Raw genomic sequence first — 27,024 nt, forward strand, 5'->3', positions numbered from 1 at the left:
GAAACAGTCCTGGATTTTCCTTTTAGGTCAGGAGTCTTCACTTGGCCTCACCAAAGGAAACCCACTCCACCTTGTGCTTTGGCTCTTTGAACCCTGTGATAATAGATTCTACCCACGCCACATTCATGCATCCAAAATAAATTTAACAACTGAGCTAGCTTGCTACTCAGCAGCCTCTTCTCTCTATCTTCTTTTCTCCCATCTCCTTTTTATTGGATGCTTCAACCTCATTAGTATTTCAGGAAAAAAGCTGGATGCAGTCCCTCATTTTTGTTGTGGCTTTTCTTTTCCTGGCAGACAGAGCCTGAAGCTTCAATAGAGGAAGTGGGGAGGGACACAGCACATTCAGAGTTTATGAAAGACCTATTTACCATTAAAGTGAAGGTTTCCAGATACTCCAGTCCTGTTTTCTTATGCTCTTATGTCTTTGATGAGGAATTAAGAACTCCAGCCAGGGCTACAGAAGACACTGAGTTGGCTGGCAGAAGGTAAAGCCTGGTGTCCTGAAGCTGTTCACTATTAGGAATGATGCTGGGAAGCACACTGAGGAGCCGGAGAGTGGGCAGAAGCTATGGATAGTTCCTACATGGTCAGTCCTGAGAAGTCTGAATCTGCACACTTAAGTGAATATTTTTCTGTGAACTTCCTTGCAATTTTTGTTGTTTTTTTTTTGCAACGTACTCATTGCAGTTTGCCTTTTAATCGAATTGCTTATACTTGTTCCACTCAATTGTAAGTCTTTAGAATGGTGGCTCTCAGATGTTAGTGTGTCTAAAAATAATGTGAAGACCTTCTCAGGTTAGTTTAGGGCATACATCTTTGAGATTCTCATTCAATAAATTTTGGGATGGGGCCCAGGAATGTTCATTTTAACAAGATCTCAGCGGTTTGCCATATGATGGTCTATAAGCCACCTTGAGAAACATTTCCCTAGAGATCAAGGTCTCTGTGGTCTTATGCCCTAGTTCTATGCAATCCACACAGAGGCTGTCTGCATGTGTGTGGAGCTGCGGCACACGCTTTGAGTGGTTCAAGCTCAATGTATTGCTCTCAGAGGTGAGACTGAGGCTCCGGTGGGTTGTGTATAGACTAATTTCTCTTTTTTTGATAGAAGGAAATTGCATAAACAGTTCTCCAGTTGGGGATAATTAGTAAGGGAGTAATATTATTTCTGGGAGAACACCTGATGGAAAGCATGATTTATTTACTTACTTTTTACATTAGAGGAGGGTGCAGACCTAGGGAGGAGGAAATGTATTCGTGCTTGACTTTCCCATTCATTCCTGGATGCCTGTTTCCCGAGTCTTCAGTTCCTTTCTTTTGTTTATTGTTTACTAGGGGCTCTGAGATCTGCTCTTTCATGTGCCTTGTCCTTTGTTCTTCTGCCACAGGGTGTGAAGCCATTTACTTATTTGTCCTTTGCTCGTGGCCACCTCTAAATGGCCATGTGCAAAAGAGAGAGGAAAAGCACATCTTGTCCATCAGCTCCTCACACATCCTTCAAAAACTGGGTCCTTGATATAAGGAGAAAAGGGCAGTCCCTGTTTGTTTCACAGAGGGGTGCAGTGATTCGTCACAAACTGTTCTCTCAAAAGACATCATCTGCAAAACTGATCGTTGTTTTAATGTCAACGATTGGAAAGTATCTTTGTTTTTTAGAGCTTTGTTAATGCTTTCAACTATTGGAACAGATTAACATGCCACTTTCTTGCGTCAAAACCATTCGCTCTTCAGTTTATTTAAGTGTCATTAGTGCGGATTGTTTAAAGTTGTTGTAAGCAGGAAAGAATGCCTCTGAAAAATACACGTGAATAGCATCAAGACAAAAATATATATGGTTTGTTTTTCTGGCTTGTTAAATTACGTGGAAATATTCACTGCTCATTGGGTCCTGAGTCTGTTTCCAAGTGAGAAAAAGCTATAAACATAAACATTAAAATCAAGACATGCTCGGTGTTTCTCTATTTTCAAGCCCTAAGTATCTATCTGCATCTTTAGATGAGTGTTCACTCACAACTTTGTCTCTTTAACTAGTAACACTGTCTTAAATTACAGCATCTCTTAGAAACAAAACTGGCACAAGTATTTTCGCCTCTGGTTGGATTTACATACTATCTAGATGTTGAAAGTTACAGTTTTGCAAGGGGTCTCCCTTCAAAACAGCACCGCGCGTTGGTGATGCCCATTGTATTGGACTCATTGCAAAGGCCAGGGCTGTCCCTTTCCCAAAGTGTCTTTATTTATTATGCTAATTACTCTCCCAGTGCAGCCCGGAGGGGATCAGCCCTTGTGAAATATTCTCGGTTGGGGAGGGGGGATGGGGGTTAGAAGCAAACCTGTTTTGTGCCTGAATAAAACCCCAAATCGATGTGTTTTTATTCAAAGGCAGGAGGGTCAATACCATGGTTGTTTTTGTCCCCGGACAGTTATGTAACCGTGGGGACTTGTTTCGTGGCTTTCAGGATTTGCACAAAACACATCACAGCTAAACAATAGGCGGGAGTCCCAGGAGCAACCCTGGAGCTGTCTTGGAGTCTGTCCTCCTAGGTTTGGGAATCTCCCGTTAGTTCCTCGCGAGTGCTGACGGCGAGCGAGTGTGTGTGCGTGTGTGTGTGTGTGTGCGTGTGTGTGTGTGTTTAGTTAGCTGGCACGCAACACACTTCCCCAGGGTTGTGTTTCCTTTTTCCTGAGATTTGGCGAAGGGTAAAGGGTCGGAGTCACATGGATACAAAGCATTTGATTAATGTCCAAGTCACCGCCGGGGCTGCCGGAGCCGCCTCCCCCGCAGCCGGGGCCGCGTGAGGCCGGAGCGGCGGGGCCAGGCGCGCAGGTCCCGGGCCGCAGCCCCCGCTCCCGCGAGGTCCCTCCGCAGCGCCCCGCGCCTCCCGCGCCCCAGTTCCCGCGAGCGACCCCCGCCGCCCCCGCGCCCCAGCCGCGCCCGGGCATGTAAAGCCGCCCGTCCCTCCTCGGACTTCGCGGAGGCAGCAACTTTCCGCTCCCGCCGCAGCCGGGCCGCCGGCCCCGCGCCCCGCCGGCCACCATGAGCGAGGAGAGCCGCGGGGACCCCGAGCAGCAGCTCCGCCTGCGCGTGTGCGTGCTCAGCGAGCTGCAGAAGACCGAGCGCGACTATGTGGCCACGCTGGAGTTCCTGGTGTCGGTGAGCGACCCGGCGGCGGGGCCGCGCTGTCCGCGGGGGACGGGGCGGGACGGGGCCGGGCGGGGCGCGCCGGGGACGGTCCCGCACCCGGGTTCGGAGCCCGCGCGCGGCGCTCACCGGCGCGTTGGCCCGCGGGGAAAGCTCGGTGCCTGGGGTCGCGCTGAGTTTCCGGGGCCTCGGGGAGCTGCGGGTCCGAGACGTTAGCGGGGAGGGGGGGGCGCTGGTCCCCATCTCTCTCCCCCAGTCTCCTTTGCCCCCCTGCCTGGCCTGCTCGGTTGCATTGTGCAGTTTTTTCCCTTCGCTTCCTGCCCTGAGGATTTTGTGTTAAGACTTCGGCTGGCTGATTAAAGTCGGTCTGCTACGTTCAAGTACATTTAGTTTTAAAAAGTACTGATTCTTCCAGAGCCGGGGTTCGTTACTCGGATTCCATGGCAGTGAAGGCTCTTTAGTTAGAATAATCTTTGAAGCAGGGGTCTGGTGGAGGGTAGGCTCAGAAAGAGCAGCGGGGTTACGATCTCTAACAGCTGTTTAATATTAAAGCCACACGTGGTGGTCACCCGTCCTAGACCCACAGTCTCCACCCCCCACCCCCACCCCGGGTTTAAATCAGCTCCCGCTCAGGCCCCGGGGCTCCTTGTTTCCACTGAGCCCAGGAGAGGTGCATAATAAAACTCATGTCAGACAACCTCAGTAATTCCTAGAACTGGCAGGAACTTTGTTTCAAAGTTGCAGCTTGGCTCACTGGAAGTCGGCTTTGTCAACGGTTCATTCATTGTAGGACCAGGAGGGACAAAATTGAATGAAAAAAAACTTCTGAGACATCACTCAAAAGTTGAATTTTTTCGACTCACTGCTGCTAAGACAAAGAATTTGAGGATTGGCTGCTCTCCACCCAGATGCCTGGAGAGCATCTTCCAGACTCAGGAGCTGTAGCCTTTGCAGTGTCCCCCAAATCTAACCTCCTTCCACCGCCCTGTTGGGTAACCCCCTGGTCCAAAGGGAAATGTTTCATAGGCCAAACTTCCTGCTCAGTTTTCTGAAAGATGTAAACTTTATGCTTAGGGTTATGATAGAGGAAAAGGGAAAGAACAGTGTCTCAAGGGATGTGAGAGGCTGGCTTCTGGTTAATTTCTCAAGTTAAAATCAATCTACTTGAGCCCCCAGGGGCCATGTTCTTTGGAAATGTATGGATATTTGAGAATATAATGGTAATGGGTCATAAATGGAATTATACACTTCCATGCAGCAATGTCCAAAAAAAAAGAAAAAAGCATGTTTTTAAGGAGATTTGAGTTTTAATAGCATTAGATTTGGTTTTCATGAAACTTTGGTTGTGACAAAGGTCTTTGACTTATAAAAATAAGAGGCTCTTTAAAAAAAAAAAATAAGAGGCTCTTAAATTGCATTCGTTACTCCTTTCTGGAGGTTTATCAAAAAGATACTGTGCAGAGTCCTAATTTAGAGAAATAGCTAACCTAAGCTACCTTAAAAACCAAGTTGTTGATCTTAATTTAAAATACCATTTTCCCCTCCAATCTTAACACCTGGTTATTAAAACTGTAAATGTATTGCTATATAGAGCTAGGTAAGGAATTATGGGAGGTATAAAGTAAATTATGTTTTCCTTTTTACAAGTAGATCATCTTAAAATAGTCTTTTCATCTCATGCAGGAATGATGGACTTTTTCTTTTGTCCACTATTTGTGCACATGTATGTTCACACACATGCACAGACATGCTTACTGGCCTGAAAGTCATCCTTAACAAAAGTTTACCCTGACTTCTTTATAGTCTTATAAATATCCAAGTCTAAGATCTACTTATAATACACGATTAGATTTTCTTTTTTGGGTATTGTTTATAGTAACATTTAATTTCCATGTATTTTATTTGGTAACCTTCAGTTGATGTAGTCAGTCTAGTTTTAATTTTAGCCTAAGCTAATATGTACCAAGAGCTTTAAAAATATTTAAACCCTTTGCCCTAGCCAGTTTTGCTCATTGGTTAGAGCGTTAGCCTGCTGACTGACGGATCCTGGGTTCGATTACGGCCAAGGGCACATACCTTGATTGCAGGCTCAGCCCCTATCAGGGCTCATGCAGGAGGCAACCAATCGATGTGTCTTTCTCCCATTGATGGTTCTCTCTCTCTCTCTCTCTCTCCCCCCCCCCCCCCCACTTGCTCTGAAAAGCAATGGAAAAAATACCCTCAGGTGAGGGAGAAAAAAAAATTTAAACCTTTTGGCCTGGTAATTTATCTTCTAGAAGTCCATCCTAGTGGAATAATCAGAAATGCAGACAAACAATAAAGGTTATTTTTAAAAAGTAGCTGTAGTATTAAATAAGTACTGTGATAAATTTGTTGCAAAAATTTGATAGTGCATTCTTAAGTCAAATTTAAATATTTGTTTGATTAGTTATTTAGGTTTCTGTCATTGCTTCAGGCTGTTAACATGGATGAAGGGTAACTCACATCTTTATTATAAAGAGATAGAAAACATGTTTTTAGTTTTACTCAGAACGTATTTTTACTTGTGGGCCCATAAATAAGCCAACTAAAATGGTATTATTGCTTCTTGATTACATGATCGTATGGTCTGAGGGGATAACTTTCCTTACTAAGATTTTTACTTCTGTCTGATTCCTTTCTCTTCTCTTTTCTAACCCTTTGCCTTTAAAGTAGAGCGCACCTTTCCCCAGCCCCACACCTAGATGGCCCAAGAACATTGCCTTTTTTCAGTATACATAGACAATCTATATGTATCTTCTTTCTAGTTGCCACCAGGCACACACTTCTTGATTGAACAAGGGATTGTCCTTTAAGTTTGCTGCTGTCATTTAGAGTGGCTCTCTCTTCCCATGGGTGCCATGCTTTCTCAGGGCTCCTCTTTTGCTCCTCTCTAGTCCTTAGCTACCTGCTGCATTCCTGCTGGGCTTTCAAGGCTCAGTTCAAGTCCTTCAGAAAATCTTTCATGAACGCCTCTACATCCCCCCAAGGCTTGAGTGCTCACTGCTTTGTACCTACTCTTCCCTGTGGCTACCTCTTCCTTAGCACCAAAGAAAGCTTACGCACTTACTTATTTATCTTTGTTTCATTCTACTAGAATGTAAGCTTCTTGAGGGCTACATTTGATTCATCTGTGTTTCTCCAGAATTTTGAGACACTGTAGGTACTCAGTACAGACTTAATGAATGAATGAATGAGCAAATGGGCCCATTTTCTAAATTCCCACTCATTTTTAAGGACAGTTTCAAAATCATCCTTAAATTTCTGATTTTGTTTTTCTTCCATTTGGTCTGTATAGATAGTGGAAATTACTTAAGCACGGGCACATATGTATTTATGTAACAAAATATTTTAAATTAAACATTAGTGCCTGCAATTAAAACAGAGACATGATTTTAATTAGGCGTTGAGGTATTCAAGACTTTGTAACACACTAGTATTTCAATTCATTGTATTCTAAATTTTCATGTGAGACCATGGATAGATTATATTACCTAGATTAATTATTTTTAGGACAAAGATAAAATGGTTGGAGAATGAATTTGCTTGAGCATATGTTCTTGTTTTACTTGGGACATGAAATTTTGTGGTTCATTAGAAATACTCTAAAACACTGCTTCTAAAGAAATGCTATCATGGGCCTAGTATTGAATGTCCAAAGTCTGGACCGTAGTAGGTTGCAGCTGGCTTCCTGTTTGCAACCCAGTCACAGGGCATGCCAAGATCACAATGGTTTCATAGACCCATTTGAGTGGAAGGAAAAAGACAGATCAAGGCCAGCCTCATGGGCCTCACTTCATAGCAGCCGCACAGGTCTTAACAGTCAGAAGGACCTTGAGCTAGATTTAATGCTCTGCCATCACCATCTTGAAATTCTTGCTAATTTTAAAAAAATTTTATTGATTTGAGAGAGAAAGAGGGGAGAGAGGGAGAGGGAGAGAGAGCAAGAGAGAGATCAATTTGTTGTTCTGCTTATTTATGCATTCATTGGTTGATTCTCATATGTGCCCTGACCAGGGTTTGAACCTTGGCATATTGGGAGGAAGCTCTAAGGAACTGAGTTACTTGGCCAGGGCGAAATTGTTGCTTATTTTATCTTTGAACTTGTCTTCTGCAAGTGAAGTCCAGCGGGACAATGGAGTGTGAGCAGAGTAAATACACGAAAGAAAGAAAAAGAAATCTTTGTATTTCATCACCTTTAATATTCCTTTTTTCTCTGCTTTTTGAACAAAAGGCCTCCCATTTTTGTTTTGCACTGGGCCTGGAAAATTGTGTAGACATGTTTCACTGTAGCAAGTGGCATTGAGGCCAGACGACCGTATACGTTTTTGTATAAACTGGGACACTTTTGACAGTGAAAGAGAGTGAGTGCTATCAATAATTACAGTGGGAAACAGATGAAACTGGGATTGCCCTGGAAAATGAGAAAGTATGGTTATTCCACACTGTAGGCCATTAAGACAAAGTTATGTGTCTTGCCATAAACCAAAGATTCTGAAATTTGTTATCTGTCCAAGCTTTGACCTCAAACACTCCAGAATCAGTCCTCTCTAACTTATTATGTAACTTTGGAGACATTCCTAAACTTTTCAAACTCTGTTTTCCTCATCTGTAAAATGGGGAAACAGATGTCTCAAGGTTGCTGTGAGGATGAGATGATGCATGCATTGGGCTCAGCCCAGAGTCTGGCTCACAGGAGGCCCTATAAATAGTCACTGTTATTTCCTCTGATGCTGCGGTGAAATAGGGAGCCACACATGCTGGTCATCCTTAGAGCATAATTTTGTCTCTGTATCTTCTCCCCTACCTTTTTGCTATGTTGCCGAGTCTCTGTTTCCTCCCCTGTGTTTCCTTCTGTCAGTACACTCCATCCCATGGTATTCTATAAATGCTCAGTTGACTTTAAGACAGTAAGAACACTTCATACAATTATAGTTCGTATGGTGCTTTTAAATTTACCCTAAACAGTTGCATATTCAATATTTTATTTGGCCTAATAGATCTGTGTCTCTTAGCTCTTTCAAATGGTGCTCCCTGGAGCTCCAGGGTTCTGTGGTTTGGCTTCAGGGGCCTTGCAAAGGGTCAGAGGGGAGCTGGATTGTGTGGATTCAGGCTCTCCACCCTGGCTCCCAGCGTAGCCCCGCCTTCTTCTGATTTCTGTTTTTGCTAAAGCAGTGAGAAAAACCGCCTAACTAGTTGGTAAACCCCGGTGCATTTACTTCCTATGTTCGCTTTTTTTGGCCTAAATACAGCGCTTTGTAACTAGCAGGTGCTCAAGAAAACAAACAGGCAAATAAAACAAAGCAAACAAAACAGTTTGAACGAATCTGAAAACAACTTCTCAAGTTAGCCATGATCTAACTTTTCCAGGCAAAGCTTAATTGATTTGAGACTTTATGTTAAGGCTTATGCTATGGTCTGCATTGTGCCCCCCACACCCAATTCATGTTGCGGCCCTAAACCTTAGTATACAAATAATCACAATATGGGGTGGCAGGTGCAACAGTAGAGTGATATGCAAAGTATCAGGGAGGCACCAAGGTGCTCCCTCACTCAGTCTGGGGTCAAGGGAAGTTGTGGGGAAGAGGTGATGATAAAGTTGGCTCCTGAAGGCTGAGGAGGAAGGTGCCAGACTGGGAAGAGAATTATCCATCCCCCCAAAGTAGCATGTTCAGCATGACTTGGTATGTGTGGCATGCTGGGTGTGCTAGCATGACCTGGTATGCAGTGTGTGTATGTGAAATATTCTTCATTAAAGGAGATAAAAAGCTCAGTGTGCTTTTTGGGTATTGACAGGAGATGAGGTGAGTTCAGTCCATTTTGAGTAGGATCCCATTCTTTAAAATTCTGACTTCAGCTGAAGGCAGTGGGAATGAATTGTGAGGGTATGCTTGATCTTTTTTTAAATAATAAACAAGTTTAGGACCTTCAGGTGCCAAGGTTGGCACTGGGAAGGGGTCTCCCATGGGAAGAAGGTACCAGGCTAAGATTCCCCGAATCTGTGTCTCATGAGTGTCACCTTCGAATTTCTTCTCATTTCCTATTCCTGCCGCCTCACGGGCCCTCAGCATGTGCCACCTCTTCAACAATCCATACCACACAGAGAAGACCTGTCCTTGCTCCTCTTGATCTGGGTTAGGTTATAACCTTCAAAAAGCATTGTTGTTATTTGCTAAAGGAGAGCGTAGGCCAAACGACATGAAACATAAACATAGCCTAGCTTGTGCAATACAGAATTCTTCTCCTACCTGAGTGATCTTGCTTTCAGAGCCTGCAGACTCTGCCCTGTTTTTATCTTAACCCCCAGAGAGCTTCTGTTTGATCCCCCAGGCCAGCACTACTCCTGGGCTGATTTGACAGGGTTCTTTGTTTTCTAGTCATTAGCCTGAGTATACATGAGGATGGCTTCAGGAAGCTGCCTTTAAAATGTCTTAACTTTTGCAGTAAATATACCATGAACTAAATGGGGTTCATTCATAATTTTGATTTTTGGAGTATTAATCCTGTGGCCAGAGCCTACTCCCTACACAGAGAGATGTGACTTTAGTCTACGGTTTCATTTGCATAATTATATCATATTGTAATATGATGACGTTAATGGAAAAAATGGTATCTGTTGACATTAGCTTTGTTTCTTAGTAAGATAATTCTGTCAAGGGGTTTGAGGAACAAAGACTGGAGTCTAGTTGCTCATTAAGAGTTTCTGCCGTTGCAGTGGTTCAGGTAGGAAATGTGGAACGTCTGGTCTAAGGTGGGAGCCATGAAAAAGGTACCAAACCAAACCACAACAAAACAAACGAACACCTGACAACTAGGAGACGTTTCTTGGGTAGAACCTTCAGTATTTGTGTTCACTTTAGAAGTGAGGGTAAGTAGAATGCAGAACATAGGCTGGTGCGTAGGCCTCTAGTTTGAAGATGAGATGGGTAGTGTCCTTAATGAGAAGTGGAATGCAAAGGGCAGAAGGGCACTGGGAGGAGGGGAAGAGTGAACTTGGTTTTGGACACGCAGAGCTGCAAATTCTGCTGATTTTTGAAGATAGGAAATTAACTAATCATGTGTGCTGAAGCTGTCAAGTGGGTCAGATGACACGAGGGGAACAATCTGAGGAAGAAAACTTACAAACCACGGGTAGGATGTTGGAGAGCCCATGCTTAAAGGTTAGAGGAAGAGGCGAGTGCCCTGGTGACTTGGTCTGAGCCCTCAGAGGCTGAAACAAAGAACCAGGATGGAGTGATCTCTTGAAAGACAAGGAAAGAGCTAGTTCTCAGAAGAAAGGTTTCTTTAAAGTGTCAACTTTGGAGAAGTAGGTAGTGTGAAGATGGAAGCTCTGGCAATCAGAGGGTCTCCGGGGTTTTGGCCTCAGTAGGGCGTGTGAGCAGAGGCCTGAGAATGGGCTGAGACACGAGTGGAAGCTGATGAGGTAAAGACGTTGGAGAAGCTATTCAGGGAGCTTGGTGGTAAATGCAAGAGGGGACATCGGTTAGCATTGTAAGGGGATGGTTTTGCCCGGGATGTTTGAGGAAGATGTTACAGCCAAGGAGGAGACAATGAAAGGGAACCAAAGCGGCTACAGCAGCGTGGTGGGAGTCCGATGCATCTTCTGGCAAACCGTGGCACTGGGAGACGAGGCACGTGGCAAAATGGACTGAGCCATCGCGCCGTGGAACGGACCCACAGCAAAGTGTCATTGCAGAACTGAGGCTGAGCAGGCCGTCTCTCGTACACTTTCAAAATTCTGCTGCTTCTCCAGTCTGGAGCTGGTGGAGCTGCTGGGATGGGCTTTGTGCCTCCTTGTGAAAACTCACCAGCGCTCTGCCTCCCACCTGGGACAGTGGGGTGAAGTGCATGGTACAGAGCATGGGTTTGGGGAGTCTGATGACCTGGGTTAAAGTCGTGGCATGAAATGTACAAACTGTATGACTTTGGGCGAATTACATAGCTTCTTAGCCCTGGCCAGTGTGGCTCAGTTGTTGGGGCGTCCTACTGTGCACCAAATGGTCAGGTCGCAGGTTTGATTCATGGTCAGGGCACATACCCAGGTTGTGGGTTCGATCCCCGGTTGGGGCACATGCAGGAGGCAAAGGATCCATGTTTCTCACTTGCATCAATGTGTCTCTCTCCCTCTCTCCCTCTCCCTGCCTCTCTCTGTAAAGTCAATGAAAACATATCCTCAGGTGAGGATTGAAAAAAATACCAAAGCTTCTTTATGCCTAGATTCATAGTTGGAAAACACACTCGCTGTCTCACAGTGCCAGCCTGAAGTTCTAATCTGCTCCTGTAGGGCACGTCCTGGTGGGTAGGAAGCGTGTTCTTACCTCTCTCTTCTCTGTCTCTCCAACTCACAGACGGAGTCTGGAACTCTCTTAGGCCACCTAGCCTGTGCCTGACCCCTTTCTTTCCCAGCCCTAGAAGCGTACAGGAAGATTAAATAGATACAGAAAGTCCTGGAGGAGGCCAGAGGGGCTTCAGGAATGCAGAGAAGGGTGGTCTTGGAGCGACGGGAGGGGTGCTTTCCATTGGGAGGAGGGCAGGATGTGAGGCCAAGGGTCAGGTTAGGGGAGGAGGAATGTGGAGGCTTCTACCTGATGGCCTTTATTTCTCTGTGGAGTTGAACTCTTGTTTTCTTTGTGTTCTGTTTTTTTGTTTTTTTGTTGTTTTTGTTTTCATTTTGTTGTTTGTATTGGCTGAGAGTAATAAAGATTTGGAACATACACTTTCAGGAATAGCCAAGGGACTTGAACATAGGCTTTGTTGGGTGTCTGTGTAATATCTTTGTATAATTATTCTTTTAAATGTGACTTCCTTAAATGTAACATATAAATTTAAAAGTCAAAATCGAGAAATAACTTTTCCTGATTTAGAACATCTATTATGACTAGGTTCAAATCTTAGAAATAATGACGGAGTCATTTATTGAACCATGATACAAATTGTACAGAATTTCTATATTACATTTAATGCACAATCATTGTACATACTTTTTAAAAAGAAACATTGATTTCTCTGACAAGATTTTGGTGTGATTGCATTTTTCTCAGTGCTAGTCTTTTATCAGTGTTCTGCTGAGTGTTCTTTTACTCTATACCTGGTATTATATTTTAATACCAAATAAAATTATGTTTGTTTTGAGTACAATTAGTTTGACCTAAAAATAGTTCTTTTTTTACATGATTTCTTTGAAAGTATTATGTATAACATTTACTTGTCATAATAGATGACTTTTTATTATTCTCAACTTACTAAAATTTCACTAGCTATATTAAAATCAAGATTTCTTTGATTTATGACATTATATAAACAATAAATATACAGGAAAAACAGCCTTTAGTAAAATTTTCTTTGCTTAAAAGATGGTTGGGTCACTTTTCCAATGGTATTGAGTGTAATCAATCAAATCCTGATGTCTAATAAAAACTTTTTTCCCTAATTTTTTTTCCATTCTTATGAACTATTTCATTTGATCCAGAAGTTCAATGATTGTAATTTTAAGAAAATTGATACATTAAGTTGAGGTAATGATTTTTAAACACTTCTGATTAGTATAGGTGATTTCAGATTCCTTGAATAAATTTGTTGTATTCTAGCCTTGCTGTATAGCTAAGTATAATGTACAAAAAAGGACCTGTTTCGTGGGAGAATATCTAAGCCAAGGACACTGTGTTCTGTCATTAATTCAAAATGCATATTTTCTATTAAAAGTCAAGTCCTTCATTTGAAAAGGTTAAATGGTATAATACTTAAGAAATGACTCCAGCTGCTTAAATTTAGTATACTGGTATAAAAATATTCTCTGGGTTTATAGCAAAAATATAACAATATCGAATATGAATGGATAAACATATTCATTTTATGTTTAAAAATGAACATTTTAAGACTTTGTTTCTCAGACTGTCAAATAAGGGTTGATATCTGTGTCTGGCTTTGCTTTGCCACTTTTTGTTACTTTAATTATCTATTTAAATTGTCTTCTTGCCAGTAGCAGAGGCTTTATAGTTGGTGACACATTTTTAGTGATTGTGCAAGTAATGCTGATGTTTTCCTTTGATGCATTGAAATGCCTCAGCTTGGCCTTCCTCCCTTGGATTCTAGTTTTTTCTTATTTCCCCCAAAGACATAAATTTCAGAAGTTTAGAAATTACATCTCCCATTCTGAAGTTTTATTTCTGTCAGTAGCACTAGGGGAGGAGCTATGAAAAGACATTATTTCACCTAAATGTTAGTCCCATACCCACATATTCCAAGATTACTTTAATAGTTCATTATTTTCCCAGAAGTGAAACTATGAGAGGAAAGGGGACTTTCATTTTTTTGGTACACTGTATATCTAGGTTGTGTTTGGCTTTAATATTTTATATAGAAATATTTTTGTATTTATATATTTACATTTCACAACATTTTTGAATATTCTAGACACAATTTTATCTCAATTTTTCTTGTACCTCTTAATAATGAGACCTCTGGCAGAGATTTCTAATTGCCCCCAATATCTAATATTCTTTCCTTCTATAGTGATAAAAGTTTTAGCTCAGTACTTGATTATCCGGCTTAAGATTACATTTCCCAACCTCCTTTGCAGTTAGGTGTGAGCATATGTATTGATTCTAGATGGTGGGATGGGCAGAAGTGCTAAGGTGTGTTCTTATAACAAAGGAGCATGCACTCTCCCCCTTCTCCCTGGCTGGTATGAGGTTGTGATGGCAGGTGATGGGGCAGCCTTTTTGGACCACGAAATGTAAGTCACATGTCGAGGTTGACAGAGCAACAAAATAGGAGCCCATCTCTTTATTAAAGCAACCTAACCTGCAACCTATCAAAAATGGGCCTGTAAGATAAATCAGTATTTATTTAACTCTGTCCTAAATAATCTTTTTGAGATTTCACAATTGGCTTCCAAGTTCTCATTGAGTTATGCAAATTATTAATGAATTGGAAAACTTTAATATATTTTTTGTGCCTTTGTCTTGTCAAACTAGGTAGTCTTAATATTTTACATTTACTTTTAGTTTTTCTTTAATGAATCTTCTCTAGCTCACCAATGATTTCCCTGGCTTATGCTAAAACCACGCTCTCTTTTTTTGCTATTGGTATATTTTAGTTTTTTCTTTAATGAAAGAACAATAATTTTTACTCATATATTCTTTCTTCTGAAGACCAGAATTTTTGTGTTTATTATGTATATTTACAAGGATACTCAGCTGCTTTCACTGAGGCCAGATATCAGTAGTTTGAATGACACAGAAGGCTTGTTTGTGAATACGAAAGGTGTATGTAACCAACATGGCTTTGTTTTGCATTCTCTCTTGGAGCTCTGGTTATTTAATTTATTTTTAAAAAATATATCTTTATTGATTTCGCAGAGAGGAAGGGAGAGGGAGAGAGAGACAGAAACATCAATGATGAGAGAGTCATTGATCAGCTGCCTCCTGCACGCCCCCAACTGGGGACCAAGCCTGCAACCATGTGCCCTGACCGGGAATCGAACTGCCATCTCCTGGATCCTAGGTCGACGCTCAACCACTGAGCTATGCCTGGCCGGGCGTGGTTATTTATTTTTTGATACTGTTGTCCAACAGTGTTCCTCCAGAGGGGTGAGCAGCTCAGCTCCATTAGGCCATTCATAGTCTCCCTTTCCTTCTACCTATTGCTCCACCATCCCCGAGGACCAGTTAAATCTGAGTCTGTAGGAGAGAGAGTCAGGCATCAGTATTTTATGAAGTTTCTCCAGGTAGTCCCATTGTGCGGAGAAGGTTGGGGAACCAATACGCTAGTGTCCTTGTCCATGTGGTTGAAGCCGGCTCCCTAGGGCCCCTTTCACATTCCAGCCCCGGGGGGCAGCGGGTATGACACAGATTTCACACATCACTGTCAAGCTCATCCTCTTGGTGAGAGCGTCATGACTTGGCTGAACCAGCTGCAGGGGGCACTGGGAAGTGTGTTGTGTAGTTGGGCAGCCGTGTGTACAGCTTGAGAGGTTCTACAGTAAAATAAAGAATTGGAGAATTAACACAGAGGGGCAAAGTGTAGTCTCTGCCACATTTTGGGCGCCTGTGATACTTGAGGCTTGTGTCGTCAGAAAATCATGTATATTAATTCTTAAATTCCTTTACTGTAAGAATCTATTGTACTTAAAATATAATTTGGATTATTTTTCTCTTAATATATTCTTACTCACATAGAAATCCATGTAATATGTATCTATCTTTTCACATACGTTTGTAAGAGCACCTTATAGTCCATGCCCCCTCTCGTTGGCTTTCACTACAGGAAGAGCTTGGGGGAATTTAGATATTTTGTGTAATTTTTTTATTTTTCTGAAGTCGCCTAAAAATATCCCAGGATAATATTGAAATCTTCAATTATTATGTGTTTGTGTGTGTCAGGCACTGCATGTTCATGTAGACTTAATTACCTTAAGTCTTACATCATTGTAACTCACACCTGAGGACAAACTGGTCAGTTCCTAAGTGGGAAGGTGGGGATTCTGAGTAGATCCATTGCTCAGCTGTTCCAAGATTTAGCAGGTGATTTACTGGCCTGGGCATTTCTAGATTGTGGGAGCAGTGTGATTAATCAGGACTAGGAAAACCAAGGGAGATGTTGGAACCCGAACACAGAACTTGACTCCAGATGTACACAGAAGCTAGAAGCCAGGAAGGAACAGTAGTTCATTTCAGGAAAACTGTCAAGTGCAAGAAAGCAACAGACGCTAATGGTCAACCAAGACAGGCCAGAGCCGGGCAAGTACTCAGGAGCCAAAGATTATCCAGAAGTCAGGAGTTTTCCTCTCAGAAATGAGGATACACAATGAGCCTTTAAAAAGCAGATAACCTTAGTTCTCCTGCTGGTTATCTGTTAATATACATCATTCCTGACACTACTTTCAGCTTAATTTAATTCTTCTGGATCATTTCGGATCTCTCTGTACTTATTTACTTTAGTACTTCATAGCAGATTTGAACACTTGGTTTTATGTGTTAAATATAGCTCATTTTATCCTATACATACTTAAATTATAAGATATTTAAGGCAAGGGTTAATTTTACACACACACACACACACACACACACACACACACACACACACACACCTTCTACTCTCCAAAATGTGTGTAACTGCTTTGTGTTCAGTGGATGTTGTATAGATTGCATTGGTAGAAAGCATTAATGTAATTTAAACGCAAATGAAGTGAATCCACAATTAAAATGATCGTTAGTCCTGGGATTCTGTTGACAGGCCTACTTCTTTTTTTTTTTTCTGTCAATAAATTTTATTTTTTAAATTTTTATTTATTGTTGTCAGTGTTAAAGATATTCCCCATTCTCCCCCCCCCCCCCCGAAACCCCCACCCCTCCCCAGGCCTTTCCTACACTATTGTCTGTGTCCAGGGGCTATGCATATATGCATATATGTTCTTTGGTTAATCTCTTCCCTTTCCAACCCCTCCCCGCTGACATGACAGGCCTACTTCTTTTGATCTTTCAGATGAAACAGAGTAACTGGCATTCTGCTAGTCATGGAATGAAGTCTGATAAATTGGCGTGTTATGTAGACAGGGGTGTTCTCCTCAGTTTCTAGCAAGGACAATTAACACAACTACATATATTCTTAGAGTCCAAAAGGAATCATGCTGTGGAGAGATAAGTATAGCTTTCAGTGAAAATATGAGAAGTTGATGTTTCTGCTGTAATTTTTCAGTGAGCTAATAATTCCCAGATATAAATTGTACCTTTTCTATATGGTGAAATTTTCGGGGGTAGCAAATATTCATTGAGATTTAGTTTTTTTCAAGTTTATGTTTGAGATTGACTTAATTATAGGAGCATAAGTTCGACTGTAAGAAAATTTCAGACTTTAGTTGATACTTGAATGGATTCTTAATTTTAAACGTACACATTGCTATAGTTGAAGATTTGAGTCAGATTCAACTTTAATGGCATTATGAAAATACAAGCAAATGTTAATGAGAGATCCAAGTAGTTAGCCAGGATATGAGGGGGGGAGGCGAAGGGAGAGAGAGAAAGAGAAACATTCATGTGATAGAGGAACGTCAATTGAGGATTGAACCTGCAGCCTAGCATGTCCCCTGACTAGAGATCAGACCCGAAACCTTTTGGTATACCGGACAATGCTCCAACCAACTGAGCTACCTGGCCAGGGCTTGACTAATTAAAAAAAAAAAGTGCTAACTAGATTGAAAGAGAAAAATATACAGTTGTCCATACTGTATTATATATCTTCCTTACGAATATTTCTTTTCCAGCCGGTCAGGATTCAAAGTTTCAACTCCTCTATGATGTTCTGGAGTTTTCTTTAGTATTTAACATGTGTTAAATAAAATTTTTAGTAATTTTTAAATAAAGACAACTAAAAAATTTGTAAAAATTACCACAAAATGGAATCAGCTTGATTTTTAATTCATTTCCAAAACCAACTTAATTAATTTGTGGAAAACCTTATTTTCAGCACAGTATAATTTATGAATCTAGTCATTTAAAATAATAACCCAGCATGCTAAGCATTATGCTTTATCTTTCAATAATTGTTTTCAAAAACAAGGTCCAGATACTTTGATTCTTAATGTTCCAGGGCATATTTGTTGAGCACCTACTGTGTGCCAATCGCTGTTCTAGACTGAGGGGATGTATATATAAGAATAAAAATCCCTGCCTTCATGGAGCTCAGACTCTAAACCAGGATACTCAAGACAAAAGAATAAAATATATGATATGTTAGCTGGCGTAACTGGCAAGAAGAATGAAGGAAACAGAGACAGGAAATAAAAACCTGTGTATCTTTCGACATTTTATGGTATGAAAAAGCAGGAATTCACTCCTTTCAGTCATGCTTCTTTATCTGAGTATCTAAAGATATTTGAAAATAATGTTTATTTTTTTACTTTAACTCTTAACAGGCAGTATCCAAGAGGAAGCAGGTCTCTTGTTTAACTCTCCAGTATAATTATAATTTATAAATGAAATTAAACCCAGGTGAACATTGCTAATAAAGTTAATGGAACAGGTTAGCAAAAGCTTGGTGTCTAAGATGTAAAGTTTTCGCCGGTTAATTATTTAGCTGTCATTTTTCAATACACTGGCTTCAACGTAATAGTCCTAAATTTTTTGGAGATGCCACCTGAAAATCCACTACCCTGTTCTGTTACATGTTTGGACCATTGAGGAACTTATTTTGTGGAGTGTTTGCCAGTAGGGTTCTGGTCAGAGTAGCTTTGTGTCTAGTGGGCACTGTGGCCAGGTGGTCACCAGCATTGGTGGCACCTGCTGAGAAGCTTCTGCTGGAAATGGAATGTCCTTTAGCTTCAGTGGACTGGGGCACCTGACCAGGCTGGTGGGGGTTGGAGATCCGAATGCTCTGCAGCCTCTAAAGCCAGTTTTGTAACTGTCACCTTAGGTAATCCCAGGTTGAGCCAAAAGCTAAGGTATGAAGCCCTCTCCTATGGTCTTTCCCCGAGAGGGGACAGGAAGGGTAAGCACAGCTCCTGGCAGCCCCTCCTTGTCCCTCTGGTATTGTCTCCCTAATGTCCCTGTAGAAGTGACTCTCTTGAGAAGTGTGGACAGCTGGCTGCAGCCCCTTTGTGGCCTCTAAAGTGTTTTTGGGAGCCACTGCCAGACTGTGGGGGAGGGGAAAGGTCACTTCAGGACTGTGGAAAATATTCCCTTTCCCCTCCGCATCCTGAGGCCTTCCTGTTCATGGAGTTCAGGAGCTGGGATTCTGGGCTGAAGTTTTGTTCAGGGTTGGTTCGTTCTAGAAATGATATTTTTAAAGCAGCCTTTTGTGGACCTCATTCTTTAGTTCACTAAATGTGCGGCACAAAGGAGAGGAAATAGATTTATTACTATCGTCATTACCAGCTTCAGAATAGAAATTGGTGAATAATTATGCTTATATTAGATGTTAAAAAAAGTATAACCAAAGGGAAGGGATTTCGCTGCCTGTATTTTTTGATAAGGTTCTGTGCTTTCCCCTTCCGTTTCTCTTTAAAGACCATTCTATGGCTAATACATCATAAAAGTTAAAAGGAAGTCCAAACACAATTACCACAGAAAGTTGAAATCTTTTCCATTCACTTCTTTGTGCTATTTGTGACATGTCTGCCTGATTGTTTCAAAGTTAAAAAAAAAAAAAGCTGGTATTCTTATCTCTGCTTTATCAGTGGCACTGGTTTTGAGAGTGTGGTTGGGACAAAATCAGCCCTAATGCCAACAGCCACTGTGCTACCTTAACCACAGGACTGGGTACAGAATATAGTCAGTGAACCTTAAGGGTAAGTAGATTTGTCTAGTGAAATAATCTCAGAGGCAGTGTCGAGGAGGGAAGTCAGATGTAGAGCTTCCCTTTAATTCTGTAACACATGTTCAGTGCCATCAGTAGCTCTCACTTAGGGGCTTTGAGATTTTCTGCTTCACTCTGCTCAGGATCTCAGCACTCAGCCAGGTCATCAGTCCCAAAGCCCCAGGAGCGCTGATGGTGCTCATTAATCACGAGCACAGTGACTGCGATGGGGTCATCGCTGGGAAGCTTGGCTGGGTTTAGAAGCTGGTCTGAGATAACATCTGGACATTTCAGAGGGTCATGAAAGGAAATGGGGTCAAGGGTTAACACAGCTGAGTTCTCTGTGACACAGAGCCAACCGAGCAGCTTTTGGGGATCTCTGCCACCTTTTACTCTTGAGAAATGTAGTTAGTTCCTGCTGCTCAGCCCCTTCTCAGGCTCTCTGGTCCAGTCCCTCCCTTCACCCTTCACTTTCAGGATCCGTCAGCAGAGACACTTTTCCTGGACTGCTGGGGAGCTTAGAGTAAGGATTTTAGGCTGTGATAATGTCTGAGGGATGGATGCTCCCATAATAATAAAGATTAGGACCAATATTTGTAACAAGGAGAGGTAGATTTTAACTGCTTTTATTAAACTTATTTCCTGGGATGATTAGAATAATCATTTGAGCCAATTGGTTTATAGTTACCCCCTTAGTCGATTTTCTGCATAGGAAGGTTTATTAATGTTTTATGATTATTGCATAATTTATAACAATACTTACCAGACACAAGAACCTTCCTTAATAAATCAAGATTGGTCTGAACTAGAGACTGAGCCTTCAGGAAAAGCTTGAAAACATCCCCAACAGTTTGTCTGAAGGTCAGCAGGTTCCCTTTGCTACCCATGTGAACACTTAAAGGGTCTTCTTTCTGTTCACTTTTGGTCCTGGGTGCACAGAGGTGAAGTGGGTTGCTCCAGACAAAAGGAACAGAGTCAGAGACTCTTTTGTCCATCACCTGAGCCTGACTCCAGTCTTAATACCCTATAACACAAGCCTCTGTAGCTCGATTTATTCCCAGCACTTTAAATACTTCTTCCCCTTGATTGTTTATACTGGTGATATTATTAGTTTAGAGATTCAGGAAGTATGAAAAAATGACAGAAATCAGTTATCTCGTTCATTCTGGGAAACCACAGAGCAAAGTGGTTTTGTTGACTAACTTGATGTTTGAGTAACAGTTGCTGAGAGTGAAGTTAAAATCTGTTGTTAGGAGTCGTAGTCTCTAAATTTTGTGTAAAACAGGATAAGGTCCAGATACAATTTAGTCTTCAAACTGCCACACCAAACTGAAAACAAAAAGGAATAAAAAACCCCAAGCCCCCAAATGAGAGCCATTCCTACTCATATGAAGAAGTGCTATAAATGATCATCAGCCCCTCAGCGACGTGGGATTAATTATCCTGGCAAAATAACAATACCCCTAATCTATTTTCACCCTTCTATGTCTGATGGAATCAATTTACAAATAAAGGCTGACTTTTTACTTTGAATTTTCAGCCACACCAACCTCCTACAGAGATTGGGCCGGGCTGCCAGTTTGGGAAAATACACCAAAGACACTTGGAGTTAAAGAGTTCTCACACTAGTAGCGACAAACTCATATTTTCTTAATCAAGGGGTAATCCCACTTTTGACTTCAGAGTAAGAAATGTGAAATAAATGAGACGAAAATCATCATTCTCTTCTTCTGAGATTGTGATGCAATTGATGTCATCCATGAGGCTACTCAGAACCTTCTAGACTAGAGCCTGGAAGATCAGAACAGAGTCTGGTGGCGCAGGGCTCCTTTCCTCCACCTGCTGACCCAGGGCCTAGGCTATCTGAAGCTATTAAGCAAATACATTCTTATACTAATTTACTTAATGCAAACAGATTCTCTTCCATCTATCATTCAAGTGATAGAGTGAAGGCCTGTGATGTTTAAGTAGACTATACTTTTGATGGGAATTGTTAAGAAGACTGTCTCATTCTTTGGTTTTGCTTTTGTGGAACAGTGATTAAAATGGTCAGACTTAAGGGTTGGTGTAGAGGAAGAGTGGTGGGTGATCATGGTGGCCTGGGGTCAAATGGTGGGGGATAGCCTTGAATGCCAGAAGAAGAGGCTTAGAACTATCAGTAGACATTGGAGAGCTAGGGGACGTTGTTGAGCCAGGGAGTCACAGAACTGAGCCTTGATTCAGGGGGACTGGCTTTAGATAGGCAATCGATTGTAAAAATGGCTCTATTGGGCACAGGTGGCTGGAAGAGACCAACAACCCATTGAGCCCAAGAGATGATGGAAAGACTTCGTCAGTGGGGAATATGATGATGGCCTCACTCCAGACCAATTTAATTAGAATCTCAGGATAAGGGGAAAGGGGGTGGAAACTCAGGAATCAATATTTTTATAAAGCTCTCTAGCTCATTCTAATGTTAGGTAGAGTTGAGAAATACAGGGAAATAAATGAAATGGCATTAACATACATATCGATCAAGGATCGAGATAATGTTTCTCCAGTATGCCCCTAAAAATTTGATCAGTGTGGTTTAAATGGTGTGCCTGTTTCCTTGAAAAGTGAGAGAGCTCTGAGATGACAAAGAGGAAAACAGAACAACTTGAGAACTGGAGAGCATTTACGAAGTAGTTCAAAAATCACCAGCAGAAAGAAAGACATTACTGAGTTGATCAAAATGACTCGAAATAAGGCAGAGTGACCACGGTCATGGCCAGAACAGTCATTCTCTGCAGTTAAATGTGCTTAGGGATTTTCTGATGCTTCCCTTTCATACTTTACTCTAGTTCTCCAGATACACAAATCTCTAAGAAAATAAGAACTTCTTTTTTTTTTTTTTAAGTACTATGTTGTGGGAGAAGTACAGTGAGATTCGACTTCTAGACCTTCCATTGCTTGCGAGGAAAATGGGGAAAGTAACTGATATATGTCAAGTAGCTCCCATATGATGGGTATTTATTATATTACATTATCATGAGCCTGCACAACAGTCCTGTGATACTGGGATTAACCTCCCAATTTTATAGGAAATGAAAGGAGGCTCAGAGGGGTTCACTGGTTTGCGAGAGCGCACACCTACTTGCTCTCTGACTGCCAGCCTCATCCTCCTGAGATCTTACTGTCAGTAAATGACAACTTAATCTTTTCTTGCATCCCTCACCTAATACTGGCAAATCCTTTTAGTACTATCTTAAAAAAAATCTAGACTTTAATGGCTTTTTACCATCTCTGTCTACTACTGTTGCTCTGATCCAGCAGCTTCCCACTTGGCTTCTTGCATCCCTATAACCAGGGATTTATACAGTAGCTGGAGTGATTCTGTAAGAACATGTCAGGTCATTTCACTTCTGTGCTCTAAACTCTCCAAATACTTCTCTTATCCTTTAGAGCAAAAGCCAAAGTTGTTCTAGTGGCCTGTGAGACCTTATGACCTCCCCACACCCTCTTTTAATCAGTCTTCTCTGCTGATCCTGCAACATGCAGGGCTCACTTCTACCTCAGGGCCTTTGCACTGTTGTTCCCTTTGCTTTGGAGCACTGTCCTTCTAGATACCTTGATAGCCAGCTCCTTTGCTTCCTTTAGGTCTCAGTGAGGCCTTCCTTGACCACCATATTCCAAAACTGCAACTCTTGTTAGTCTAACACTCCCCATTCACCTTTCCTGCTTTAATTTCTCTAAAGCACTTGCTAACATACTAAATAACCTTAATTATTTTCTTTGTTTATGTCTGCTGCTTCTCACACTAGAAAGTGAGCTTGTTAGGAAAGGGAAGGCATTCTTGACTATTAGTTTATTGCTCTTTGCTCAACCCCTAAAATGATGCCTAAGAACATAGTAGGTGCTCATAAATGTTTTGGAATGAATTGGTGTGAGCCATACTCAATACCATATTAAGGTATAGAAATATATTTTTTAAATCCTTTGTTGAGAAAAATTCTTGAAACATTTACCATATATTGAAAAGGTGTTGAAGGTCTAGTAATGAGCTACAAACTTGAGTCAGATTTATAAATGTTAAGAGTTTAACAAAGTAAATAATATTGATAATAAAATGAATGATGATGATAAAGGATACCCTGACAAAATTAACCTATAAAACCAAAGGGTCAGTAAACATTGAAGAAGAAGCTAAAGGTAAACGAAATTAGCTAGGAGACTGCATTTATAAGGAGATGTCATTCAGTGGTTATCCAACAATACTTTTCAAAAGTAATGAGAAATGTTGGTAGTATAAAAGATATTGTTAAAGTTTCGATTTAATTTAGGTAGAAAGAAGTCAACTAATTGTTTTCCATGTATCTGAGCAAAGCAATAAGACAGTGGTGATTAGTGGAAAGTACTTTTGGTGTGGGAAAGGAAGTATGCTACTTTGGGAAATAAGGATGTTGTAGAAATTAATATTTTAAAGTCTTTAGAAGATTCCCATAGGGGAGTGATGTATTTCCTAAAGTTCTTTGTTGTGATGAGATATGCAAGGTTATTTTCTAAGTGCCAGTTTGTGAATGTAAGTATCTGTATACCGAGGGAGATTTGAAATGCAAGGAAGCTACTAAGTTTGGTGGCAGGTTCTTAAAGGTTCTCTTTTGCTTTTGTCTCATCCCTCATGTCTAAAGGCATAATTAAAATTCACTGTTGTGAGAGGCTCAAGATGCCTTTGCTGTTGGCTGTAATAGCAATAGTTTGATTTCCAGCTGCAGTAATTCCTGTAATAAAGTCCATTGATGATCTCCGCAGAACTTAAGCTATTACTATTACTGTTCTTTTTTTTTAATCCTCACCTGAGGATATTTTTTCCATTGCTTTTCAGAGAGAGTGGAAGGGGGAGAGAGAGAAACATTGATGTGAGAGAGACACATTGATTGGTTGCTTCCTGCACACGCCCCGACCGGGACTGGGGATCAAGCCTGCAACCAAGGTACGTGCCCTTGGCCGGAATCAAACCGGAGACCTCTGCAATTACCCTACCCCCCCCCCTTGTTTTACAATTACCTTTACATAAATAAAATTTAATTCAAACATATTGCTCCAGTTAAGGTCTTGAGTCCTAAGGTTGTGTCTTTTACTTACAGGACATTCCGCTGTATGTCTCACTTTCGCCTTCAACTCATCATTTCCCTCTAGAAGATTCTCATCCTCTCTCTCTCTCCCTACCTCCTTTCTGAAATTGGCATTCTCCCATCTCCCTGGACCAGAAGGTTCGGTGTCATCTTTGTCCCCTTACCTTTCATCCCTGCCTAACCAGTCTCGATGCCCTACTGATACCCCTTCCTAAATGTCCCCAGGCCTCTGCTGCTTATTCTATGAATTCAACTCCCTTTCTCCGGGACAGATGTAACAATGAGAGAGTAGCTAGAGGGATAGCCATCCAGCCAGCATGCCCAGATTCACCTTCCTAAAATAATCTTTTCACCTTTTTATTTCTTTTGTCATAGATTTCACCTTCTTGAATCTCATGCATCCTAATATCTCAACTTGATATTCTAGAGCCTTTATAAAAAAGTATTTACCATATTTGTCCAAACTTTCTTGCTTTACCCCTAAGAACTCCTCTTGTATGGTTAGCTTGGTTCTCAAGTAATCCAAATAATTATGTTGCTGACCTACCTTTCTGCTTCTGCTTATACTATTCTTTCTGCTGGGGCAACTTTCTCTTATCCTTGAGAATCTATATTCCACTTGACTTTCAAGACCAAATTTGAACACATCTTTTTGTAATGACATCTCCTACTCTATCCCCTATCATCTCCTATATGTTTTATTACTCACTACACAAATTTCATCACTTCAGTATTGCTTGTCTTGCATCGCCATTTATATGGTGTTTCTAATAATTGTTTGCATGGATATCAATCACAGTTAACAAAGCATTATCATATTTGTGCCTGATAATAAAGCAAGTCAGACATTTTACAGTTGGGAAGTCTAATAGTAGGAAGAGTCTTGGAACACATGGGTAGTGAGATTAAAGATGAAATGGAAGTAGAACCTAAGCATTGACACCAGTGTTTTTTTTCCAGTTGTTCCAGCTTCCAAGGTACTTTCACTTATTGTAACATTTTACACATGTTTTCTTTATATTTTTCATAGAAGCTAGCATGTCCCTCTTGCATAGTAGGTGTTAAGTATCTTGTTGGCTGATTGTAATATATATTATAAGTAATCAAGACAATGTTCTCCGAATTATAAAACTGTACTTACATTTACACTTCTGCAACTTATATTGACAATTGGAGAAAGGTGAATTATTACTAAATTTTGCTTTGATGTGCTCTGATAAACAGCTTTCTTAAAATGAATTATAGGAACCTCATGTTTGAAAGCTCCTTTCTCTGTGTTGCTTTTGTGGTATTACTGTGGGATTAAACTGATGAAATATAATTTTGCTGGCATCTTGTTTAAGAAGAACAATGTGATTGTTAGACTGAAAAAGTAAAAATAAATGAAACTGTAGAGTTTTTAAAGCATTCTAATAGTTTTATGAGCATTTTATGTCATATTCTAAAAATATATTTGAGCAGATATATATTATCTCTTTCTATGTATAAATATCTAAAATCAGTAATTTAATACATATTAAACATGCCATGAGATAGTTAGCTAATATCCTATTGAGAAATATTCTACTTTATTAAGTTTTGGAATTAGTTTTTCTATATAAGGAATAACAAAAAGATGAATGAAAGGGAGTTATTTTTATTTATTTTTGTAGATTAAAATAATATTGTTAGCCAAGTATGAAGGTGAGAAAATGTTCCTACCATTAATCATGCAAATTCTGAGAATTCCTTTGGGACTGATTATACAAAACTAATACAAAGAAGTTACTCAGCTTTTACTGCAAGTGAATGGTTATGACAGGTTTCCTAACCTAGAGATAATATAATGATGTCATTTAAAAAATAATTGTGCTTCAAATCTATTTATTGCTTAGGTCTCTTTCAATTTTACACTCTTAACCACAAAAGGAGATAAATAATTGGATATTAAATTAGTCATAAAAATAGATACAAAAATGGACAGTTTTTGTGTTCACGTTTGATCTGGTTGTATCAGAACCAGCTCCCTCTTCTTCCCTCCTGTGCCTTTCTCCTACACTCGGGCGGGGGCCCTTGAGCCTCTTTCTGGATCTCTCTGAACTGGTTTCTGCTTTTATTCTTGCAACCCTTCCTGCACTGCTAAGAAATTAAATTTCCTAGTGAATGTATGGTCATGGCTTTTACTTTATCCCTCCCTTTATGCCATCAGATTATGTGACACCATCAAACATGTGTAATGGCTCACCACGGTCCATTGAAAAGCAATCCAAACTCACAGTTTTCTCTGGTCAGGTTTTTCCAGTCTTTTTGACTATTACAAACACATGAATCAATGGATCTGATTCATATTACCTATGCGTAGCCTGTGCTTTTCTGTCTCTATGTTTTACTCGTGTTTTTCTCCAAGGATCTGCAAGCAGAAACTGCCTTTTTCACGTTTTTACTCTCTTTAATTAGTGCTAGTCCTGTAGTGAACCTGGGAAATGACTAAATGAA

General features: G+C 40.9%; 1 protein-coding gene across 1 annotated transcript in view; it reads left to right on the forward strand.

Annotated features, from left to right (window-relative positions):
* The first annotated feature begins 3,040 nt into the window (after positions 1-3,040).
* Positions 3,041-27,024, forward strand: part of PREX2 (phosphatidylinositol-3,4,5-trisphosphate dependent Rac exchange factor 2) — a 179,432-nt gene continuing 155,448 nt past the window's right edge. Inside the window, exon 1 of the mRNA XM_087825421.1 lies at positions 3,041-3,157. Within this exon, the coding sequence (XP_087681547.1) occupies positions 3,041-3,157 (117 nt within the window). The remainder of the gene's footprint in view (positions 3,158-27,024) is intronic.

The sequence above is a fragment of the Miniopterus natalensis genome, chromosome 16 (assembly GCF_054644295.1).
Source record: "Miniopterus natalensis isolate mMinNat1 chromosome 16, mMinNat1.hap1, whole genome shotgun sequence".
Classification (NCBI taxonomy): domain Eukaryota; kingdom Metazoa; phylum Chordata; class Mammalia; order Chiroptera; family Miniopteridae; genus Miniopterus; species Miniopterus natalensis.